The 26,353-nt window shown below is 36.4% G+C and overlaps 3 protein-coding genes across 3 annotated transcripts in view; all 3 read right to left on the bottom strand.

Annotated features, from left to right (window-relative positions):
- Window positions 1–18,723, bottom strand: part of Smp_175200 (hypothetical protein) — a gene marked incomplete at its 5' end in the record, with an annotated part of 30,382 nt that extends 11,659 nt beyond the window's left edge. The window contains 7 exons of the mRNA XM_018797067.1: window positions 737–887; window positions 2,502–2,599; window positions 4,940–5,108; window positions 7,003–7,189; window positions 10,751–10,899; window positions 17,095–17,234; window positions 18,654–18,723. Of these exons, the coding sequence (XP_018652145.1) occupies window positions 737–887; window positions 2,502–2,599; window positions 4,940–5,108; window positions 7,003–7,189; window positions 10,751–10,899; window positions 17,095–17,234; window positions 18,654–18,723 (964 nt within the window). The remainder of the gene's footprint in view (window positions 1–736; window positions 888–2,501; window positions 2,600–4,939; window positions 5,109–7,002; window positions 7,190–10,750; window positions 10,900–17,094; window positions 17,235–18,653) is intronic.
- Window positions 18,724–21,294: 2,571 nt separating this feature from the next.
- Window positions 21,295–21,603, bottom strand: Smp_175210 (putative enhancer of rudimentary protein; the record flags this gene model as incomplete). Its single annotated transcript, XM_018797066.1, has 1 exon — window positions 21,295–21,603. One exon carries the CDS (start codon window positions 21,601–21,603, stop codon window positions 21,295–21,297), a length of 309 nt encoding a protein of 102 aa, XP_018652144.1.
- Window positions 21,604–21,823: 220 nt separating this feature from the next.
- Smp_175220 (Fxna peptidase (M28 family)) lies at window positions 21,824–24,827 on the bottom strand (the record flags this gene model as incomplete). The annotated part of the gene is made up of 3 exons (XM_018797064.1): window positions 21,824–22,643; window positions 23,439–23,496; window positions 23,591–24,827. The coding sequence occupies 3 exons, from the start codon at window positions 24,825–24,827 to the stop codon at window positions 21,824–21,826; spliced, it is 2,115 nt and encodes a 704-aa protein (XP_018652143.1).
- Between the last annotated feature and the right edge of the window lie 1,526 nt (window positions 24,828–26,353).

Below are 26,353 nucleotides of genomic sequence, written 5' to 3'. Positions count from 1 at the left end.
ATAGGGGTCAAACGTTTTAATGGGTGCCGTCGAGATTGCAAGACCAGGACAACTTTAATGATGAATGATGAAAATATTGGATTTATGTGAAATTATTAGTTCTTTCCAAATGTGAATACACTTCCCGAGTGATTTCAGAAAACGTGAATTGAGAAGAATCGTCTGTACAAATAATGTCATTTAAAAGTTTGGAGTTTAGATACAACGAAGCAGCTGAAGACTCAAACTTCTCAGAACTTCTAACGGTATTTTAAATAACAGAAACGGGGAAAATGCATTGCCGTAAATGGGTTATACACTGAAGGGGATAAACTTAATGCATAATAAATTCTATAAAATGAAGTCTTTACTATCCAATTTAGTGTGTTTATGCAATAAATTAAGTGACACAACATTGATCTTAGATACTCGAAAAGAATGAACCATTTCATCCTCTGAAAATTTAGTACACAATTGAAAACACTACATATTCTGTTTTCTTGTCGATTTACACTTCAGATTGATAACATTACATTATGTGGTGTCTAAAAGTCATAAAGATAGTTCATGACTGCATAATACAGTTAAGACCTAGATATATTACATAATTTACCGATTGTCGTATTCGAATAACTGAATCGTGGAATTAAAGTATGATTATCATCTGCTTTACAAATGAGCTTGAAAAATAACTTTTCATAATTCATGAATATATAACACATAAATAATACTATCATATGGTTAACTTTGTTCTTACCTAAATTCCATCCACTTTCATTCATATTACGGCATACAATAATTGAAAACCAAACACAATAGTGAAATCGTTCACGTACATCAGCACATGCAATTTGAAATAAATTCGTTTTTCCCATTTTACGAAATACATTACCTTTTAATTCAACAAACTATTCAAATAAAAAGCAATATATATATATATATATATATATATATATATATATATATATATATATATATATATTATAAAGGAAAATGATGCGAAATAAAAGGAAAACCAACAAGATTTAATTACTAAATACTATCATCGCCACAAACCTTTAAAGCTGAAGAGAGATTCAAGATTTATATGTTCAGGTTTCTTTCATCTAGTCATCTCTTAGTACTAATCTCTTTCCCACAAAAAAATAAGTGTGATCAACAGTAAAATGAACAAACAGACAACCGGTAATTGAGTAGAACTCCCCTAAGACTTTTCTATTTAACTAATTCAACAGAAATTACAGTCCCCTAGGAAAGTATTTTATGCATCATCTTTTCTATAAAAATAAATACCCTATGGAAATAAAGGTGGATCATTGGTTACTCGTTCAATGGTTCAAAGGTGCTGTACTCGATAGAGGTCTGGATATCATGTTTTCGATCTTTTGAGGACTTTCAGACAATGATAAGAAAATTGTTCAGTGCCTTCTAGTTTCCATTGGTTCTCCAGATGAACTTGGACTGTGACATATATTGCTTTTGAAATGAATGATCTCCGCAAACCTCTCATCTGAAAAAAGCATCAATTGATTTGAAGACAACTGTTTGTCACTGATAAGTCTTCTAACTGAACGCTAGATTTGGTTCCTAAGCTCTTCTAGTAACCCCCAGGCTAAATCTACACAGTGACTTGAACATGAGAAAAAACCCGAAATATGGGAGGAAACGCTTTACTCCAAAGGTTCGTTCCTGTATAGAAAATCTAGAGTTTTTACAGTATTTTAGATGGCCTTGGGTTTCAAGAAAATTCTGGAATGCTATCAAACATAGTAGTAGTACAAGTAATCATCCAATCAGAAACTCTGCATGTGACTTTCCACTTTCTAGATGTTTCTGGCAAAACTTCTGGTGGATGCAGATTGGATGGGATGCTTCTCAGTGTTTTCAGAGTTTATTTTGGCTGGGTTTTTTTTCGAGGAGTTAACTGAATCTCCCCAACAGTTACCAATCAATGTTAACTGAAGAACTATGAAAAAGAAGCACTAAACAGTTACTTCGTCCTAACTTATAACCACTCAAGAGTTTTGGCATACAAATCAATATTAAATCAATCTTAAAATGATAATCTAATCATATTAATGATAATGGTCACACTCCTGAAAAATTTAAAATACAAAAATCAAGATATCTTCACTACAACTTAAGAAGATTCATTTAAAAATCAGTCAATAGTGAGAAAATGCTGGAATTTGCCGGGACTGTAGGTTTTCATATATCCACATTATAAAGTATCAAAGCTTCTTGAGATAGATTATGCACCAAAAAAAACAAGAAAAACGACAGAAGAAAAAAATTAGCAATTCCAACTTTAAAATTGATTGTTTTTTAGCAAATCTAAAAACCTAGAAGCATTGAATTCGCTTAAGTAAAATAATGTGGCTTAACATCACCAACATGACTCATTAATTGAACAATGAAACAAGCAACAATTATATATATATATATATATATATATATATATCACTTTTCATTTTAACTATGATCTAAATATAATAGAACAGCAAAGTATATTGGGAACTCACATTGTTCGAAATAAACACAGTGATCAATGATTTATTTTGTGAATTGAATGCTACATTTAAAGTAGTAACTTGACATAGCAGAAGGAAGCAGTGGGCTACTGTAATTTTGATGGTAAGAAAACAATCAAACAATATAAAAGAATACAACACAAATAACTGGAATAATCGGAAAGAAACAACATAAAGTTAACGAAACTGTTTTCTTCAAAAAGAACAGAAGAATTGATGAGTTGAATAGTAATGACCTCTTACCAATGACATAACTATGCATAAACTATGACAGAATAGAACTGTGCTGTTTGACAGAACATTGAAGTAATACGTTCAGAAACTGACAAACTAACTGCATGTTGGTGGTTGTGACTGAACAAACTTAACTGTAATTCATAAGACTGAGTAAAGTCTAGCCTCAACTAAAAATGCCAGATGGATCATAAGTACGATTATAACGACTTTTATTATCCTAGAACCAAATATCCGACTAGATAAAGGACAATAAAATTATAACACCAATAGTATTAACACCGCCAGAATGAGTCAAGTTTACAAAAAATTGATAAAGAATAATCATGATATTTTTGACCGAGCTACTTCAAACTTCTGTCATGTAGCACAATTTTATTCAACCACAGTTAAATCATGGAAGATTAGCCTAACGTAATTCCATTTGACCAATATCCCAACTTACTCTTATAATCCCTATGAGAAATTAAGGTGATATTTCTCTTCCAAGTAAAGTTTTTTATGTCGGCCTGAGATACTAGGGGGTGGATCTTCAACAAAGAGCGTTAGAACATTTACATTATCTGCCATTTAACTGAACAAAACCCATCAATTCACTACATTCCACATCGAAGACTGAGCGAGGGAGAAGCGTTACAAACAGCGAGATAACTTCATACATACTCACACTATCCTGGTTTGACTTCCGAGTGTGACAATATTGCTTTGTAGTTACCGTTTATTAGTGTCAGTCAGTCAGCTACAACGTAGGACCAGGCACACATATGCATCGATCCAAGTTGTCATACCTCATTAGCACAACAAGATCAACAACAAATTCATAGAAGTAGTTAATTTAATGGTGGCAATATATCAAAGAAAGATTGTATATAAGGATATAGTACAGCAAGAAAGAAAGATATGAAGCAATTTTAATCTCATGGTTTAAGGGAAGACAAACAGTGTATACACCTACGCCATTGTGATCGATTCTGACCCATATCACACACAGTCTCCAACCATTGGTTACGATAGTCACGCGGACCACAACCAACTAGTCTGCATCTACCAACATGCCTCAGACTAGAAGTTAGAGACTTCAAGCACTGGTGCCACCTTTTGGTTTGGTCGCCCCTAACTCCCTTCCAACCATCCCCTATACTAGTCAGCATTGCGCGTCGTGGTAATCGGTGTTCAGGTAAACATAACACGTGGCCCAACGACGCGTTCAACTAATTCACTCCCTAACCTTGGTTCAGGTGATGACGTAGGCCAGTACTGGAGCAACAATATACACTTAGAGGGGGAGAAACGCATTCCAAACATCCTTGCATTGTTACTTAGTACTATCAAAACATTCTGCACTTTGTTACAGTCTTCACCAAACAGGACTATGTTACCTGCCTGTTCTAAGTCGATAAGTGGACCTCCTGCTAGGAGATCAGTTCCTGAAGATTCAGTCGACGAGAGCGTTATTTCCAGCAGTAGGTCTATGATGAAAGTGAACAAAAACGAAGATAGTGGACAGCCTTTCCGGACACCACTTGATGTTGTAAAATTAGTGTAGCCTACCTATCACGTGTTGATCTTATTCTAGGGTGCTAATTACTCTGTACAACTACTGATTGTTATTTATCCCACCAATTACTACTGGACTACCTACTCGTTGCAGACAGTCTCTAAATAAACAAAATTCTATTACACTAGTAAGTCGGACAGTCTAATTACCACAGTTAAACAGTGACGTAAAAACGTCGAAAAGGACTGAAGACTGTTCAGCGAAATTTACTCTAAATAATTTTTATCAAAGAATAACATTAACTAGTTAAGGACTACATGGTTGCAATTTCTTAACTTGTGATTTTCCTAAACGAAGAAAAAAAGTCGGTTATTTAACATTAATCCTGTCCTAACACAATTCACAAGCTTCAATATATTATTGAAAGGTCTCTTGATCTGTAAAAGTCAAATAAATTGGAAGAGAAGCAATTGGCGAGTGTATCTCGTCCTACTATAGCCCATTTGTAACATAACATTTTGGATTGATTTGGCAACGGATATATTTGGAAAGCCATTATCTGATTCACACTGTAAATGTCTTATTCTCTTTGCAATGGTTCATTTAGTTCACTATTTTAAAACATACACCATGAGTATGTAGTAAAAACCATACAGTAAAAATGAAATACATATAATAAGCATTTGTACTGACTTACTGAGACAAAAGAAAGCAAAGCAGTACTGTAAAACAACATCACGCCAGAAAATGAAACTATTTTCTTCTAGATTATTAGATAAAACTGAATCAGATCGTGGTTTACTGATTGTAAATAATAAATCATCCAAGGCATCTTGACAAACAGCAGACAATAAACGATCTGCGACCTAAAACAAGATGAAATCTTATAAATAACTACTACAATAAAAACCCTCTATAAATGTTGACTATTCCCCGAATTAACTAATTAACCATTAAATGATTTCTCAAAAATGTCACATTATCTGATCCTAGGCCGTCTCAGTAACCTTGCCAGTAACGTTAGTGACTGCGGTGCTGAATATTATACGTGTCAAGTCAATGACAGGATCAGCTTCTTAAAAGCAAAACAAATGTTTTGTGAACTCTGTCGAACCAAAAAATATAAAACTGTTTGTTAAGTCGGCTTACAGTAAACTCTATCAGAGCCTCCAGAGGCTCATAAAGAGACCCAACCAATCAGTGATTAATTAGAAGCTATGCTACTAAAATAACGAGATCCTGATTGGCTGTTTAACACACTGCTACTATGGAAACTCAAGGTCTCTTGATTACTATAAAACCCCTGTATTTTCTGTACATAAATGAATCCTGTAGTAAAGCGCTTCCCTCATACTTTGTGCCTTTTCTCTTGTCTTCAAGTTACTGTATAGTTCTAGCTCGGGGATACGGAACTAGCTTAGGGAAGCAAATATAGCGTTCACAACCGGCAGACGTAACACTGTTCTTTATTACGGCATAAATTTGTGTACTTGATAAGTCGGGTGAAGCAGCTGAAACAATCTAATCAGATCCAACACCATTTGGATAATACTATTTATTTATTTATTTATTTAAACACATAAATATTGGTACAAGGAAGCACCAGATAAACATGCGCCTCACAAATCTCATTTGATTTGTGTGAGGGCTGTGATACTGCCCAGGTGCCCAAACTGAAGCAGGTGGTTTTCTTAGGGGGCCACACCCCGAGCCTTCGACCTGAAGGTCTAGTCCACAAGGCAGTGGAGCATCTTAAGGAGATGCAGTCCCATGGTACCCGGTGACCAACAACAGGTTCATTCGCCATTTGTTCCTTCAGGATACTGGAGCCCATATGCACCATTGGTATGGAATCAGGGTTTTCCAACTCCCCTAGGTGGACCCTCCGTGTCCACCAACCCGGTTAAAGAGCCGGAGATTCACTTTTCGTCCTCTCAAGTTCGTAAGTAACACCCCCGCCACGAGAAGGCAGTGAGTAGGACTTCCCTGACAGAGGCTATATATTCGCGTGGCCATGTGAGAGCATTTCGAGAGGGAGAGCGGATTCTTCCCACTCTCGGCCGTACCAGGGCATTTGGGGGCTTGGATAATACTAGTATTAGCTATAGGTTAGGAAAACTATCCTTTATAATAATACCGGTGTACCCCATCTTATCTCAAATCATGTAACTGAATATAAAGAGTCCAACTGGTTTCTCAGGTAGAAACGATGATACACCAACCCAATTAAATAGATAAGTGAAATACGTTAATGGGTGGATGCTATTGGTCATGGTCCAGCAGAACTTCCTAAGGAAAAAGACAAGCACTAGTAGTTGAAAATATGGACTATTTTCTGGGGGATATGCATCTATAATTTTGAACGAGTTGTGCATATATTTCCGACCCGGTTTAGCTAATAAAGACTTTTTACTCACTCTTGGTTTTTTCATCCACGTAGTCAATTGGCTTCGTATATAGGAAGAATATAAAATCAGTAACAAGCTCAAATGACCACAGAACATAACAAATGCTTCGCATAAAGCCACACTAATCATAATGAAAATTTAATCTTCTCTTAATACTCCGCCTGTAGCTCTTCTAGAGTTACTGCCGGTCCCAAGACCGGGTAAAGAAGGAGGGTTGGGCATGAGGTTATCGACCCCATCCCGTAGAAAAACTAACCCGCTAAAAAAACGCTAACCAGAAAAAAATAATTCATGAATGAAAATATTACATTAAAATAAAAATTAAATTTCAAAATATACAGAATACGCTTACCTCGAGTAAATTGAAAAAAATATAAATTTTTATCACCGATTGTGTTCTTATTTCATGATAAGCCATGGAACTGTCATATTTTGTTAAAATAACAGTACATATACATAATAAAGAAAATTTGATCAGATCACGTAATTCATAATTATACAGTAAGGTTAACCGTGATGTCTTCGATGAAGGTGTATCACTAAAAAAAAGAAAACAAATCAAAGCTAATAATCAAATTAAGCTCAATATATATAATCACTACCATATTTTTAAATTTATCAACTAATGTAGATGGGAAAAATAATAATATTTAAAAACTATATGAACAAAGGTAAAGAGATAATGGAAATAACAATATTAGTAGTAAAACTGATTGGGACTTATTGTGCAAGAGTGTAATCTTTTCGCAGAGTCGAAAAATCACGATGTATCTCAGTCATCAACTACAGATTTGTATGCTTTACTTTGAGACATATTTTACGTGCGAGGGATAATGATACAATCCAGTCGCTCAAAATAAAATAAGTAGAGCGGATTTCGAGCCTACAACTTAGTGGTTGAAAATCAAATGACCTAACCATTAAGTCACTCCCATCTTTGATGCCGTAGTTACGTTAGTTCGGTTGTACATATTCATGTCTACAACACATTAGTGAGAGCAGTCCTCCTGTATGCTTGTGAAACCTGAGTTGAGATATTCGGCGATTTTTTATGTTCGATTATCGTTGTATCCAAAGAATTTCCGACATCCAGTGACAACACTATTTTAGTAATTCTGAGGTTCAGCAATGAGTTTTCGGGTAAAGTGACAACTCAATAGATGTAACCGGACTCGACAACTTGGGAATGTCTTATAAACATTATTCCAGTGACCCCCACGCCGGGCACTACCTGTCGACGCCGAGACGCAGTGGAGGGAGCGAAGAGGTGACCAATTTATGGTATGGTATAGTGGTATGGATTAAAAGTGTCCAGTATTGGCATCTGTCAGTCCAACAAGACTCCTCAGTTTGGGAGATCCAAGAGATGTGATTCAGTAGTTTGAGACGTTATTGGACATGGCTCATAATAGGAGCCAAAGGCGTTTCTGTTGTGTATTTTTTCACATCCTTTATGAAAGTGAAAGGGATTTTTTTCGACCTGGAAAATTTTTTCTATTTGTATTTGTGACTGAACTGTTTGTCTTATTATAAACTACTCTCGTTCACTTGTTTTTATTAATTTATTTATTCTTAGTTATACTAGTCCTCCTTCCTCTATTCCTCTGTGGTTTTATTTCATTATTTGCGTGGCGCAAATTTATGTTGGTGGACAGTTATTATTTATATATATAAGGTAAATTTCTTAATAAACAGACCATATTTTTTCGAGATCTATCTTAACGATTCGTTTTTGCTCAAATGAAACTAAAACTCATATCCTCAGGTAAATTGTTAACTGGAAAAACGAATAGTAACATTCAATGCATAGCAACTGCGATAATTATCAAGTGAAATAGGATGAAATTGTTCACAGATTTGTTGATTCCCCTTTCCAATCATCTTGCTAGATATTTAGAGATACACAAACGAATGGCTTGCTTCATATGATATTTCAAAATCATTCCTTAAGATCAATTAGGGATGTATACATTTAAAATGCCATCAGCAACAGCCTACTGTGGGATGGAACAAACTAGCTTCCAAATGAAGAGGAAATTCGGAAAAAACATTGGAAGTGGATAAGACATATGTAGCGGAAATCGTCAAACTGAATCACGAGGTAAGAGCTAACTTGGAATCCTGAAGGGGGACGGAAAAGAAGAAGGCCAAAGAACACACTGCGCTGGGAATTGGAAGCAGACATCGAAAGAATGAATTGCAGCTAGAAAGGATTGCCCAGGAAAAAGTTTGATGGAAAATGCTGGTTGATGGCTTATGCTCCTTCACGAGGGGTAACAGGAGTAAGTAAGTATATTTAGAATGAGTTAGTTGATCGAAAGTATCGATTTACTTTTCAAGAACAAACAGAAATTGCAAGGGACTAAGTTTGGTGGTGGTTAAGGATGGCGATCAAAAGTAGTGATCAAACCGTAAGTCAAAAATTCAAGGATATTGACTGCCTTTGTACAAACATATCTACTTGGTGCAGGAGACATTTACCAACGTTTCACGCTATCCAACCAGTCTATCTAAACCTCCGATAGAAAGCACAATTCACTGTTCTTCAGTAATAAATTTATGATGTTTAACACCATGAGCATTGAAAAATGAGCAAGTACGGTATATCAGTTCACGTGTTTACTGTACTTTAGTGTTTGGACTACCAGTTTACAGTATAAGCACAATGAGATGTACGTAGTTATATGAGCATTTCTTCAAATTAAACTGTAAGTAACAATTTCGCCTACATTTTGGTGACCCTTTGTACAAATGTTTATGTGTGCCCGCAATTTGACTCTATTAAGAAAGGCGGTGAATAAACCAAGAAAAATAAACCTTCCATTTAATTCCATATATAATAATGAGGTTGACCCCGTGGGGTAACGGTGGTAATAAAATCCAAATACTGATACGGAGTGTTTGTTTGAGGGATTCATTTACATGGACAGATAGTAATAGGTGCAGTATGGAGAAAGGCTTTTCGGCCTACTCTAGTTGAGACGTAACTCAACATCTGTAGGCATGATAGATACAAGTAAGCATATAGACATATACGTATTATTATGCACACATGCTTAAGGTCATACATAAATGGTAAAATGCCTAGAAAGATTAAAATTCACCTGTCTAAAACTAAGGATAAATCGTGCAGGCGTATGTTGCTACAATCATTTTTCACTATATATTGTGATGTAATCATTTTCCATCCTCCTATAAACCCAGATATTTATCAAATTACTAAAAAGACGATCATACAGCTTTACTAAATGGGATCATCAAAAAAGGAATTTTTTCACGTAATTACCTTTTTTCTTTATCGAATATTTAGAGCTTACACAGATTCGCAATACGTACTTTGATATTGAAATTTCACTAAAAGTCCTGAAGATTTTCTTTAAGTTTTTACGTATCTTTTTTAGGTTTCTATATAAAGTAACACTACTATTTAAATCCACAAAATACGTCACGTTCACCAATATATATATATATATATATATATATATATATATATATATATATATATATATAGGTTCTGATTAATAGTGGCTTGGTAAATTGGAAGTCTATATTACAATATTAATATTACACAGATTATACGGGTTTACACTATTAAGGTTATTACCGGTTTAAATCCATACATACATGACTGAAAGTTATTAACCATGAGATATGAAGAAATGAAGTTTTATCCTTCTAAACAGTGAAATGGGATAATTAGACGGTTCTGTTGATTGGGCAAAACAAACACATATAAACAGGTGGCTATCTACAGAATGGTTTGAACTTATTTTTTTTACCAAAACATTTCATTAATTTCCCCTCTTTCAGCTAGTGTTAGGTGTGAAATCTGAACTGATATACACTAGTGCTACGATTAACGTTGACTACTAATGGTTTCCAGATCATTAATCCATACATGCAAAAAGACAATGCAAAAAACGATATGAAACTTTTATATCGTACCTCCGATGATGTTGTGTAAAATTGTATAACAAAACCATGAACTTGAAACTCGTGATAAAACTAAATACTTCAACCAATGTACACCTATTATCGATGTATAAATAAAAATCACCTCTAATATAAATGTACTTCAGGTCCAAATAGAAGGAACTTACTGGTATTGATTAAAAGATGTAAAAAATTGAAATATCCCACTGGATATTCTTAGCATTAAATTTAATCCAGCGAGAAAACAACGTAATGGGAGAAATGTATAAATAACCAGTAAATGATCCAAACACTGCAACATCCCATAAGCCATAAACTAAATGAATGCAGTGAGAAATTATACAAAAAATCGAAGTATAATTACACCAAAAACACCAGTGTATACTATCAAAAATAAAACTTAATAAACTAATCAACTTGAAATCATTCAATGTTTAAAAAATAAGAAATGTGGAGATCTTTATGTTAATCTGGACCATATTTGGAGCCTTCGCTACGTTAAAATGCTTGTAAAAGGTTTATTATATGAATATCTAGCAGATTGCTATTAAATGCCTTACCAAATTAAGGATGTCTTGCGACTCTTTGTGTTCGGTCATCTTTGCCTCCATAAGACTGGTCGAATTCGGTAGCAACAGGATGCAAGTATTTGCAAAGTCTGGGTATGTGTTCAGATATAGTGACGATAAGTCAGTTGGTGATATTATCGTGGATTACCCACTGTGAAATAGCTCAAACGTTGCCTACAACCGTTACCATAACGTGACTACAGAAGTATACTAAGAAAACCACAGAGTATCGTTCGTAGTAGGTATACAAGTAAGGTATTCTGCTATCAAAAAAATAGTCTGCTTGTGGTTAACCGTTATTTTTACAAGGCAAGCGATATCACAATAATTAACAATGAAAAGAACTAAAAATTAAGACTACATGAAAAAGACATAAAACATCTGACTAACATATCTCCACTGAAGATACACAAACTAACGTGTTAAATAATAATTTCCCAAGTTTTCCATTTTTCTTATTTTACCTGCCACAATAACGGATGTCAAAAAGGAAAAGTGTGGAAAAAAAATCTAAACAAAATGAAGTGTAAGATAGAATATATTGGAGCATTGTATAGCTAACATTTAAAGAATGTCAACAAACCATGGGTGGGAGATGGAACTAAATAGAACTAAAACTATTGAACTATGACAAGTCAATCATGGCTGCTGTGAAAGATCAAATAGATTCATATTACAGAAAAAAGAGAAATCTATTTAGAATTTTTCAGTGAAGCATGAGAATGTACTTCATACAATGATATCTCCAATCAGAGATGAGTGTGGGGTATAGTCGCCATATTAAAGTGCTTAGAAAAGGAATTCTCCCAACGTTTAAAGATCTCATAGTGTTCAAATCGTAATGTAGTTTGCTGGCTGTTTTATTTGCTATGACATTGAGGTGGCTAATCATTGTCTTCAGATAAAGTAAACAAACGTATAATCTAACAGTGCTCTGAATTATGGCTTCAAAGTTGCGATATTTACTGACTTTTGCTTATTACTAAAAAGGAATGTTTCACAATCTGTTAAGATTTGCACGTACACAGTTCAAACTTCCAAAGTTATATTGCTGAAAGCAAGAGAGATGGAAAAGGCAGTGGCAATAGGTAACAGTAGGCAGCTATTCAGACTCGTTAAAGAAACCGGTATTAGGAACCCAAGTATCAGTGAAACCATCTCAGATAAAGATGGGCATATCATTCATTCTCAATCCAGGAGATTGGATCGATGGGCAGAACACTTTAGGGATCAGTTCAACTGGCCTTCAGCCACACTTCAGTTACCCACGATCCCCAGTCGTCCTGAATGGCAAATTGATGTAAAGCTATAGGAAATCTGAAGCGAGGGAGAGCAGCAGGCCCTGACAGGTTTACCCCTGATATTTTTAAAGATGGTGGTCCAAAACTAGCAGCGAGATTGACTGAGGTCTTAGGTAGAATCTGGGAACTGGACGTAATTCCATCTGACTGGTCCCAATCACTGATTGTGCCAGTCTATAAGAAAGGACAAAAGTCCTCCTGTGACAATCACAGAGGAATCAGTTTGACTAATATAGTGTCTAAAATATTAGCTTCAATAATACTTAGGCGCCTAACCAAAGCTCGTGAAGAGCAGACTAGAGAAAACCAGGCTGGTTTTCGACCTGGACGTGGTTGCATAGACCAGATATTCACTACGTCAGGTCCTAGAACATAGACATACATTCAGACGTCCCACAATAGTAGTATTTCTTGACCTTAAGGCGGCATTTGACTCCGTTGATCGTGGGGTTCTATGGCAGTGTTTGTCAGTGAAAGGAGTACCAAAGAAGTACATTAACCTCATAAAGGCTCTCTACTCGAACACAACTGGTCGAGTTAGAGCCTATGGCGAACTGTCATCAGAATTGGTTACCTCAAGTGGTGTTCGTCAGGGCTGTCCACTCTCCCCATTCTTGTTTAACTTTGCCATTGACATGCTTTTGGAGATAACACTTTCATCATCTCAATCTCCAGGAGTTGGACTTTTACCAGGAGGCTCACTTGTTGACTTAGAATACGCCGACAACATAGTTTTATTTGGTGAGGACGCTGGCAACATGCAGAGTCTTCTGACCACTCTAAGCAACTATGCAGGCATGTTCGGGATGCATTTCTCTCCCTCGAAGTGCAAAATGTTACTTCACGATTGGGTTGCAGCGACACCTGGACTAATAGTAGGGAGTGAAGAAGTTGAGCGTGTCGACTGCTTCACTTATCTTGGGAGTCCCACCAGCCTTTGTGGTCTGGTGTGTGACAAAATCTCAGCACGGATGTAGAAGGCTCGTCTAGCTTTCGCCAACTTGCGTCATTTATGGAGTAGGCGAGATATCCGTCTAGCAACCAAAGGACGGGTTTACTGAGCAGCAGTTCGTTCCGTCCTACTTTATGGCAGTGAAACATGGCCGATAAGAGTAGAGGATATCCGTAGGCTACTAGTATTTGATCACAGGTGTCTTCGAAGCATTGCTCGTATATCCTGGGACCACCCGGTAAGTAATGCAGTTGTTAGGAAACGGGTACTAGGTAAGGATGGCAAATCGATTGATGAAGTAGTGAAACTTCATCAGTTGAGATGGCTGGGACACGTGTTACGTATGCCCAACCACCGACTGCCTCGATGTGCAATGCTTTATGGTGTAGAATCAGGTTGGAAGAAAGCTAGGGGTGGCCATACCAAAACATGGCATAAATCCATGAAGTCACTGACAAGTGGACTGGGCCGTGTTGGTAGGTGTAGACTACCTGGTTGGGATTCGCGAGATGATAGCAACCGATGGTTAGAAACCTTGAATGACATGGCTCAAAATCGTTTGCAATGGCGAAGGTGCATCCACTCTTTGTGTTCTACCAAATTCTAATCTTCTGAATTCTTCATGTCTCTATGTTTTTCTCTTTCCAAATTTATTTCACTGTATTATACTCCTTCAATAACTTCTTCAAACCTTTATCTTTCACATAATACTTATACTCTTACTACTTCTACCACTATGGGATTTGAATCAACAACTGCATGTCTGTGCTGATGTGGTATGGCAACTCGAACTGATGTACGTACGTACGAAGTTCTACGTTGTGACTGACTGACTGACTCTCTAGGTATGAAATTAGTAGCTCCATATTTATATTTAAGCTTTAGATGTCTAGAGTCAGTAGCACGTATTACCACAAGTTTACTTTGTAAATGTATTCAAAACTCTCTTACATCCCATTGTTACACTAAAATCAAAGGTAATGTTTCTTAATAGTGTCATAAACTTACATTGGGGTTCATAAAGGGGATGACCAGATAGGTATCAAAATTACTGTTCAAGAAAACTCATCCTTGGATAATAAAACTTTCATATTAATCAAAATCAAAGCTGAAACAAATACCTTATATTTTAAGTGACTCTATTAAGATCATTTCGTTCAAGAACTAACAAATCCGGATACAGAAGTTTCGAAACCATTTTAATGATGAATTTACGTCGAATGGATGAAAACAAACACATTATTATTATTATTAATATTACTATAGTAGTAGTAGTAATAATAATAGTAGTTAGTAGTTAGTAGTAGTAGTAGTAGTAGTAGTGGTAGTAGTAGTGTGGTGTGGTCTACTTATATCCATATAAGTAGTATATGGTGTTGGTCAGACACAAAATGTATTTCCGCAGAAGACCGATGAGGAAAGAACTGAAACGAAGCGCAACCGGAAGGAAAATGGACGAACAATGGAATTAAAGAAGAAACAGTGAAGATCGAGACTATTGGTTGTTAATTTGCAAATTGACTGTTCATTGTATGGTTGTCAGAATTTACTGAGATAGTCTGTAATTTTTGCTTAAATACATTCGATTGTCCCCAACCAGTGTTCTGTTCACTACAGTAGTAGTATAGAATCAGATAAGCTTACGAGTATAGAAACAGTCTGTAGATTATATACGAGATCAATTCCTGAAGATTCAGTCGACGAGAGCGTTATTTCCAGCAGTAGGTCTATGATGAAATTGAACAAAAACGGAGATAATGGACAGCCTTATCGGACACCACTTGAGGTTACAAAATCAGATGACAGTTCGCCATAAACTCTCACTCGACTGGTAGTGTTCGAGTAAAGAGTCTTCACAAGGTTTACGTTCTTCTGAGGTACACCTTTCAATGACAGACACTGCCACAGAACCTCTCGGTCTACAGAGTCAAATGCTGCTTTCAAGTCAAGAAAAACTATCATTGTCGGACGTCGATAAGCATGCCTGTATTCTAAAACCTGACGAATAGTGAATATGTGGTCGATACAGCCACGACCAGGTCTGAAGCCAGTCTGATTTTCTCGTGTTTGCAGTTCACGAGTCTTAGTTAGGTGCCCGATAATTATTGAGGCTAGTATTTTAGATGCTATATTAGTCAAACTAATCCCTCTATGGTTATCACAGGATGATTTTAAACTCTTCTTATATATTGGGATAATAAGTGATTGTGACCAGTCGTATGGGATTACGTCCAACTCCCAGATTTTAGCAAAAATATTAGTCAGCCTAATCGTTAAAATTGGACCGCCATGCCTAAATGTGAACTCAGTTGTTCCTGGAACTTACTTTTGACTTTCTCTTCCCCCAATTCAATTCTAATGGGTTATCTTAGTGTAGTTTTTCTGCGTCCAATGAGGAGCAAAGAAAATTCTTGCACGTATTAAAGAGTGATCAGAGTCTAAACATGTATTTCAGTACGAGCGACAATCCTCTATCAAGCCTCTCCAATGATTAATCATGGCAATATGGTCTGTTTGAGTCCATCGTTGGTTTGGTTTCGAATCTCGCGAGATGGGATCGTAGATGCACACTGCTGAGAAGTCCCACAATAGAACGAAACGGCCGTAAAGTGCTTCCAGGTTTTCCATGGTGGTCTAGCTTCAACTGACTAATGATTTCAACTATAAAATTACTAAAATCTCCACAAAAACCCCTTCTGATAAAGTTTTTAAGTGAAAAAATGCTATCGTTTTACATTTGACATATTCTTTATTAATGGATATTATTAAAACTAGTAAAATACAATTAAATATATGAGGTGGTGATTAGAGGTGGTCGACAGGAAACTCCGTGGTAATCTGTCCAGGGTTTCCTGTCGACTACATCCAACCACTATTTCATCTCAACATAGTACACGCTACGTCGAGTCACTTAAACTAGTGGCTACATTGCGACTTGGCCGATGTAATTCAGTTTGCACTAAGAATGACCTGACACACATGACATTGACCACTATCCAGTGGCCAATCAATTGTAAACAATTAAATATACTAAGAAAAATTGTCAGAATGTGTACAGTATTATTTGAACAAACTGTTGAGAAATTTTTTTATAGCTAACTTGCGTTACCAGAAAGAAATTACTTGTTCTCTAAAGAGGTAGCTTATACTAAGTCAATTCAATTTTGCATTATTTCCCATCATATGCTTTTCACATGGTTAATTTCCTCTTGTTAAAGTGTGGTGACATAAACCGGTACAAAAGTGTCACGTTCTGTTGTGTTTTTGATTGCTCATAGCTTTGATAACCAGAAAAAAATCCCATGTTTATTAAATCTTTCTGTCTCCTGTATTTCCAACGAATACATTTTGTATATTAGTGTTTTAGTATTTAACATTCATGATCTCCATTTTTACAAACTTGAAAAATGAAAAGTACACATACTTACACATGCTTAAGATCATTTTTTAACCATCGTGGTTATACGCAATGTTTTCTACAGACGGTCGAAAAAAAGTGGAAGGCCTAAAACAAATGCGTACTGGCTCGTGTGGTCATACTTTATATTAACATGGAGGGAGGAAATCAATAAAATGAGAGGCGTAGAAGAGGAAATAACAGCGGCGTTAATGAATATACCTCATACGATAATAAAGCTTTATTATAAAAAAGGGAATCAGTGAAAAATTACCAATCTTAGGTAAACTACCGATTCTAAATATCGAGGAATTGTGACAAATGTATACGCACGATTGGTAAATGGACCACATTTGCTCGTACCATCTTCATATTGTTTCTTTCTTATCGACTGAACAACCTCTTCCTTCAAATATCGAGTAAATTTGAAGTCTACATTTGAAAATAGGCAGAAGTACAGGTGAATATGTTTTACTTTTAACTGTAGTGGGAAATACTACATAGATATGAACAGTTGGAAATAGCTCTGTTCATACATATAATTCATGTGGTCAAGTTATTTGAAAATGTACGTCCTTTGGTAATCATTAACTAATATGTCCTATCTTGATATTAGCCGACTATTTTTCTGTGTAGATTATTATATCTTAACTGTTAAACTTAAAATTATGAACTGAGCACCTAAAGAGAATTCCAGTTGTTTCACTTCACCAACTGTCATGTGGATTTTATTAGTTCACTTTTCAAGTAACTGGCTTATAGCAACTTTTAGAAGTTCTCATCAGTAGCGGAAAGTTCTATCAACTATGTAACAGTTAGTTGTAATTATCTCTAATAAGTTTGTCTTATTTTCACCAGACCCTCAAAAAAGGGACCTAAGATTAGTTGATTTTTCAAACACCTTATCAGGAGCAAGTTAAGCTCGGATTTATAAAAGTATTTATAGATTTTTTGCAATCCTAGTTCACAGGAGCCTAGTGAACTGAATACACCATAAGTGACAGCAATATTTAATGAAAATCTGCCATTGAAATTTGATGTAACAAGCCACTAACACGGGTAAGACTAATAATCATAATTTGCCAGATTATAAGAAGTAGATTTTACTTCGGCAAAATAACGAGGGACGCAGAAGATACTATTCTGTCAGCTAACTCAGATAACCGTTTTACTCTAGTTTCCATCTTAAAGTAGTTATTTTGGCCAATAAATTAGAGGTTAATATCACCAAATTGTGAAATACATTTTACGAGATTCTCAAGTGATGGTGGCAAAGTTATGAAGCGTTTGAAATAATCAAGAAGTTAATGAGCATTCATGTTACAGATAAGATTAATCTCTGTATAGCCAAAACTAAAGAGACAAATGTGAAACCAAATCAAATTAGGCATATTCAAAACTTCCGTCTTGTAGTGAAAGATCTAGCCTACAATATTATGGGGTGACCTACTTTGAACCTTATTTCTCCTACCTAAAGCTGTTTAATGTTTATACCTACTGTTTCTGGCCCCATGGAAACACTTTGGAAATAGCATTGAAGTTCAACAATGTGTATTTAGGCATACCGGAAAATGTTCGCTAATATATGAAGTCGTCTTTAAATGCCATCTCTGACTGCTTGGGTACACTTTAAGTATGATTATTTGGTTAGATTTAACACGAGACCCATAATACGAACTGCTGAGACATCTAACTATAATGGATTCTGACCGTTTAAGGTAATTATTTAGACGACATAAACCCATAGTACGTATTCTCTTTTATGCATATTTCATGCTCTGCTACGTCTAAAATAAATCAATAATAAAGAGTTTGTGACTATAAAGATATTAACGTATTTTAGTGACATACTTTTAAAAGGATCATGAACCTCCCAATCACCATCGGATTCAGACGACTGTTGAACAAACTCATTGAACATCCGAGTGATAATTCAGTTTAGCTATAGTACCTGGTAAAAAAGAGTATTTAGTAAAGTAATTCATTTTTTCGAGAAGTTGAATATGAAGAGTACACCATACACAACTTCTGAACGCTTAGTTAGGATTTTTACATTATCCTTATAGAAATCAGTTATTCTCCGAAACAACCTCCGCATCATTATATGAAAGCAACGCTCAGCTTGAAATATAATTGAGGAATTCAAGAACCTTGACAGAGTTGAAACAGCCATCTAAAAAAAGATATCCGAGTGTAGGTGACATTATCATCTAACCCTATTAAGAGCGATTATCACACGGACCAAACACGATTTTGTATAAAATCTTCGGTTACTTGAACCTATGATAAGCTGGTTACCAACAAAATCATATGGAGAATCTAAAGCGCTCGACCGAGTTTTTGGAGAGCAGAAATGTATATATTATGGTATCGTACATGATAATGGGTTTTGGCCATATATAAATATAAAAGGGTGTCGAGTGGTCAACACGAAAAATGGCATATTATGGAACTGCTGAAGATCTCCATATCCTAGATATATTTCAATTGGGAAATTCTTTCTTTGAGTAGTTGTTTGCTTCCATTAGTTTTGAAGTGTATCTACTTAGGATAATAAACTAGAGATTCATATACTATACTATTCTAATCGGCCAAAAGTAAGAAGTAATTTTTGCACCGAAGTTGAGAAGTATAACGTGTGGAACAATACCATATTCAAGACTTTAAGACATAACGAATGAACGTAACAATGTGAACAACCTTAAGCTATATTAGTCTCAAAGTATATATTATGGTTTAATCATAGGTACCGACAACGCCTATGCCTGTATAAAGAGCTAAAAGTAACAGCCACTGACTACATATATTAATATCATACCTTGGGCTAGTCATTCCTAATCTATCTCCAAATTACTACTATAATAGCGCTCTGAGGTAACAGATGGCTAGGGATGAGTGATAAATCATGGTTAACTGTCTAAACAAGATTTTTACTACCCTTATCTGCTGCTATACCTAAAATTACTTATTTGGTGGTTTTGTTGTGCCCAAGCAATGCCTGCAAGACTAGTTGAATCAAAAAGAAGCAATTTACAAACATTCTTACAGGGGGCATACTATGTAGTCGTGAATAAACAAATAAAAGACTTCTGCGCAGTATCCTCGATCTTGTCTGGTACACAAGTGGCGTCGTTCGGAAGAAGCTAAGCAGATGTCCTACGTTGTTGTTGAGAATTTATCAACAACCAACCCAGTAGGATGATAAAACTCCAAATATTAGTGGGATGGTCATGGTGTTCAACTAGCCATTATACACATAAACAAGTCATCTATGTAGAAGGCCTGGCAGCCACGGTTTAGGCTTAAAAGAGAAACGTATCTTAAACATTTTTATGTTGATACTTCAAATGTTCGGAAGACTGACTGTTTTCAAGGACTTTATCTAACAAAGACAGGTCATTTGCCTAAGCCAGGCGGTAAGAGCCTATGAGCAAGAGATCTTTTTCTGGGAAACTAGATAATTTAAACGTCACTTCTAGGGATGTAACAAAAACGAAATGAGAAAAACCGGAAAGTGATGAGTCTTAACGGACACTATTAACGTAGCGAATTAAAATGGCGATTAAGTATAAGAGCCGACCTAGCACCATTTTAGTAACTTACTAACTGATTAAGTCGAACGACACATACAAGTTATCTGACCTGGTGGTCGATGTATCCACGATCACGGATGAAACTTACCTAGTTCTTCCAACTTGCGGATTGTTATGAAATCCAAAGCGTTAGAAGCCATATCAGTCAGAATGAATCCGATCTACTTTATACAACAAAATCTGTCATTCCTTAGAAACCGTACAGTCTCCTGCTCTGATTTTAACTTCCAAGCATTCAGATGATATGCTGGAACACCCAAGACAGTCAGTCGGAATGGTAATACAAAAGTTTAGGCATCAAAAATAAGCTTCAAGAAAGTGTAGACTAGTGAAATAAAGAAAATCACGGGGAATTCAACTTAGAATCTGAGGCAAGATAAAGAGTAGGTGCATCCGTGCCACCGCAAACCATTTTGAGCCTTGCAATCCAACTTCGATTTAAAAACTTTCGTCATGTTATAAATAGAAATCGGCAGATATATTGCAGTGAAAAGGAAAAACAAACAAAGCATATGACAACTGGCAAGCTGAAACTGAGAAAATGAGACAGTAGTAAGTTCATACATCAAAATCTCAAATAGACAATGTCAGTGCTTTAGAAAATTTCCAGGCAATCCCAGCCAAAAAAAAGACTGCTAACAACTAGACAGTCAAGCTGCATTTCCGTTTGACGGTCCAATCTAAGCACGCAGAATGTAGTTGAGCCTACCACTAACTCCTAATAGTAAAATGAATCAGCAGCCTAAATACGTCGTGCTAAAAAATAGAATGAATAGTTAGTTTTACCACTAACAATCACAAGCCCCCAAAAAAATAAAAATGGGCAGTTAAAACATATATTTCATATAGATATTACAATGCAAGCAAAAATTATGGCACAGAGGTCCATTAATTTTTAATTACTGGCCAGCTTGGTTTCTGAGGAGTACATAAACTTGTTCTTTGATCCAGTTTTTATGATGTGGAACATATGTGTATGTAGATTCATGAAAAACTAGACAACTAAGGTCAGCCAACTGATCGATGAACTGGAAAAGTTGGGATATGTCATAAGTGATAGTAGGAGCATTAGGTTTTTCACGTTTTAGCTGCTCTTCATATATCTTGCATACACCCTCCAAACATTGCTCTACAGTTTCATAATCCGACCATGTACGAGTATCTGGTTTTTTGACAGAAGGCTGTACAAGTAATATTGTGTGAGGCATCTTGAAACCTAAAGGAAAATAAAGTGGTTAACAAATTTCCTTTCTAAAGGAGAAGTGAAAAGTTCAGTAAAGTTTTTACTAGTATATTTGTGAACTAAAGAAGTACAGAAATAAGTTAGGTAGTTTAATCTGTTTAAAAAGTAGGAATAATCATTTCATACCATGTGGTATATCTGGAGAAATTACAGTAAATACAAGTCAGATTTTTACCCGTATCATACTAGTTCAGATGAAAACGCCAATGATCATAAACAGCACAACCCCGAGTGACAGTAACCCAAGGTGGTAATCTTGACAAAAAGTCTGAGAGTGGAGGAGAGCGAGTAGAGACACCTTCGTCAACATACAGGCCAGCAATAGCTACGTCAATATAACTTGATTGTGATAGTACTTCCTGGGATTCAAAAACAACCCAAAATGTCCACGGTGTTTCCCATAAGACCCCATGTTCACCAAACGCTGCTGCATTCAAATGGTATAAAAAATAATGTTCACCTTTGTTGCTTGGAATATCGCTAATTAATGGAGGAGGGAGTGGCATAGATGAAGGATACATTGCAGTCGATGCAAACGACCATGCAGTTAACTTGGTATAGTTCTCATCTGTACGAATTAAGATATGAGTATGGGGAGGACCGGAAACTACAGAGAATGTAACGTTCCAACTCAAGCGACCATTTGGTAAGTAATTCATTAACAATGTGCGTGACAGTAACTTTAACTTTACATTTGGTTCTATTTTGTGAAATTCAGCAGGAACACGATAAAAATATCTGGGGATATGAAGAAAAGGATAAACAGAGGCTACACCACAATAAGGTTGACTGTAATTGCACCCCGCGGGTTCTGCATCAACAAGCTCTTTGATACCTTTGAATTTTGACTGATTATGCTCGTTTGAATTCATAAATAATCTAAGTGCGGACATAGGGTAAGAATTAGGTGTCAGATACCGAATACCATTCGCATCAATAGGGACAATTAGGATATGACTTTCTTCCTCTGTGATCTCAGGAGAATCTGGGATATGCCGAAGATATCTGTTGGTATGGAAAACAAACAGGCGTTGATACCTTGGGCTGACAAGAGGGTCTGAAAAATTTGGAGACGGCTGGATGCTGTATGGAAAGCCGTAATTCGATGCATGAATAAGGATTGTATACGACAAGCAAGCATTTAGCAACATCAAGGAAAGATATTTACTCCCAGTTCTTGAGGTGTATTGTAGCCGTCCTAGAGATGGAAGCATCACAGATAACATGATAATAAATATACAACAAGAAAGGAATAAATCTGGTTTAATGGAGTGACCTGAACGTCCCATAATCGGTATCATAAAGTTAAGAAATAGATTAAGGTTATAAGTATGTATTGAAATAATAGCTATGAATGAAACAAAACGAACGGTCTGACAAAGCTTTGGTTTAATAGATGAGGCCTTTCGAATGTCAGACATCTTAAATATAAGCCCAAACGCAACCCAGAATGTGTAAACGTATGATGAAGGAGCATTAATTGAAGACAACAGAAATGACTGAAGTGCTATTAAAAATACACTAGAATCAAAAGTCGGTTTCTAAAGAATAGAAGTAATCCAAAGCATTGTGCTGCCATATCCTTGAAAAGCGATTAGAAATTCCAAGAAACTTAAATACAGAACCTTCGGGTATTTTGAATAAGTAAGTCTGAGACCATACGAACCACCAGACTACCGGTAGAACAAACATACCCACAATATTATAGTGATTTGAATACCAAACCATTCTGCAACCGTAATGGTGATACATAAGCCCAAGTACGACTGAAAAGACGAAGCCTAGTAGTGTGGTAATTACTTGCACCAATAAAGCAGCAACGAATCCACACCACCGGACGTACACAAGTCGTCTGGCTCTAAATATCAGGAAGCACAAAAACAAAAACAATAGATGGTTGACAGTTTTCCAGACCCCCCACGGAACGATTATCACAAAGGTACCAAACAAACCAAAATAAACATTTCGAACAGTTGCCGATCTAGTGACCAGTGGAGGGACACTGTTTCTACCCAACGGTGAACCTGAAGCTGAGACACGCAGTAATGTTTCTGCATGATTTATCGGAGTCAGTTTGATGAAACCTTGTATTCTTTCATCTTTGGCAATCAACTGAACAAAACTCAATATATTGCATCCCGACAGTCGAAGACAACGGTTCGAAATACGAGACTCCGTATCATAGGGAGTGTGATAAACGTACCCATCTTGTATATACGCAAGATCTAACCCTGGAACAAGCCCATAGTCACGAAATATTCTGTAATCTGTGTCCGATGGCACTAGTCCAAACTGGAACAAATCTTCCCCCAGAACACTGGCCAATGGTTGTTTGAAAGCATTTGCATAAGCTTCGAGTAAAACATCTGATGAAGGACCAGGACCAGATTGAGAAAGGAAAAGTCGTTTAGCAGCACCTGCCCCTTCTAAATTCATAAAAGCGACGATGTCAGTGGCCCACTTGTGTTGCGTTATGAAAGCATGACTGCTAAGCAACATGCTTTCCTCAGCCCCATTGAAAAGAAATATAAGATCATTAAAAAGAATAAACAAACCTGTCGCCAATATACGACAAACTTCTAACATGACAGAGCAATTAACAAACGCACCACTAGCACCAGGACTCCCGGGGGCTGTATCGTAATGACAGCTAATAAGAAATGCTAATTTGCTCTCGTTACCACCTTTGGCACGTAGGTCATGAAAACGAAGAGCAAAGTTCCGAACATTATTGTATGAAGAAACATGAGATAACGCCCGGAAACTCGAGTAGCCAGACCTGTGTTCATCCAACGAAACGACCAACCTCGTTTTGTTTGAAACCGATTCAATTAACTTTAATTCATTCCGAAGATAGTCAGCAGCAGCAACTTCATTAGCTATGGACCCGGCAGTTCGAGAACCCATGTTGGTGACATTGATAAGGTGTGATCTAACAGATACCACGTCAAAAGAACTGCATGACGAATTGGAGCAAGGCCAACAATCACTACTGTCATCCCAAATAATGAAGAAAGCTAGGAAAATAGCTATCACCGAGCACAACCAAAATAAACTGTAGGGACGATCAACGAATTTATCAGAGTTAGAATATTTCGAACATTCGCTATGTGCATATTTTAAACCTTGGTGAGCCGATGAATTGTCATCTTGTAAAGTCTTCGCCTTCCTCTGTCGAACACCACTCATTAAACAAACACACAGTACCACAATGCCGCGAAACCGCAGACTTCAAGTGCTCCGCGCTCAGTCTTCAATATTAGTCAAGCGGAAAGATTTTGTTGTATCCTGATAAGTTTCGGGCAGAACTGAGAAAAATATCACAAATTCGGGATTTTGAGCAATGGAAAAGAATACCATAGATACACATGAATAGTGAATAAATAATGTCAATATTATCAGAAATCGAGCGAAATATTTCATCTACAACACATCTGTTATATGAATTAACAGAAGATGGATGTAATCGATTTAGAAAATACATAAAGTATCGAAGAAACGTTCAGAGAGTGTGGGTGAGTTGATCAAAAGTCTAGAAACGATGGAGGTGCGCGCTTCCTTTACAGAAATATCTGAGAAACACGTCTTAAGCTACTCCGGTATCAATTTATCCACAATTCAGTTACAAATAAAGATGCCACAGGTATTCGGACTTCGACAACACGTTTATAATCGAAAAGAGCAAGAACAAAGATTCTAGCAGTATTGCGTGAATTCATTTTATTTCGTTAGTTCTCGTCAGCTGCTTATAATCTGTGGTGTTTAAAACCTAGTCACATAATGTGTTTAAATTGCTTACATGAAAGGGTTTGGTCGGAAGTTATAATGAAGACACAGTATAGTATAGCAAGGGTGTAAATAAATTTAATAAACTGAATATTGTAAATATATAACTTATGTAGAAGAAAATTCTATAACATTGATTGTGACAGCAGTTCAAATGTCCAGAAACAAGTGATTACACAACCTGTAAACGCTGATAGGAATGAAATGAGTAAAGCTCAGTTAATAAAATAAGATTATTAATCTGGAAGTTAGTTAAAATAAAACTCAATAACGTAATAAACACAAGAGGAAGTTTAAAAAGGCGCTTCAGATGCAACGAAAGAATACTTGTCACCAAGGTAAGGAAAGATTAATAACCATTTCCTCTTGAACACATAAGTCAGATTCTTGACGTCTGATAGCAACAGCTTCAGAAGACGAGTTTGGTTGTTTACTAATCGCCTTAAAAGTTTGCAAGGTATTCTAGGGCCAGTGAAATATCACTGAACCCTAGCCAAATCATCCGGCAGTTGGGTCACTGAATATGGGACAGATCATCGATCCCTGTCAAGGTCAAGGGCAGTCAACGCGCATCAGTTAATCATACGCCATGGACTGGCCCATGCGGCAGTGGTTCTACTTTCGCTTGTATCTCCTTTAAATAATATATTCTTGTAATAACATCCTTTGTGTTGTACAGTCTTCAGAGCATACATGATCCATTAATACGTCGATGGGGCAATCCACGTAAGGTGCTGGTCGCGAGGTGTAACTTCGAAGTCAGCGTATTCGTTACACCGTCCCCGTTTAACTCGAGTAGGCCCCCAAACATTTCGACATAGATCATCAACGTTGATGATCTACAGTATCGACCTGATGTCCTGTATCCAGGCGATACTTGGTAGTTGGATTGTTTATAGTCTTTCTCTTGATCTGAGGCTTTTTGGAAC

Source organism: Schistosoma mansoni, chromosome 4 (genome assembly GCF_000237925.1).
Source record: "Schistosoma mansoni strain Puerto Rico chromosome 4, complete genome".
NCBI lineage: Eukaryota > Metazoa > Platyhelminthes > Trematoda > Strigeidida > Schistosomatidae > Schistosoma > Schistosoma mansoni.
This window is presented reverse-complemented; position numbering and strand designations above follow the sequence as displayed.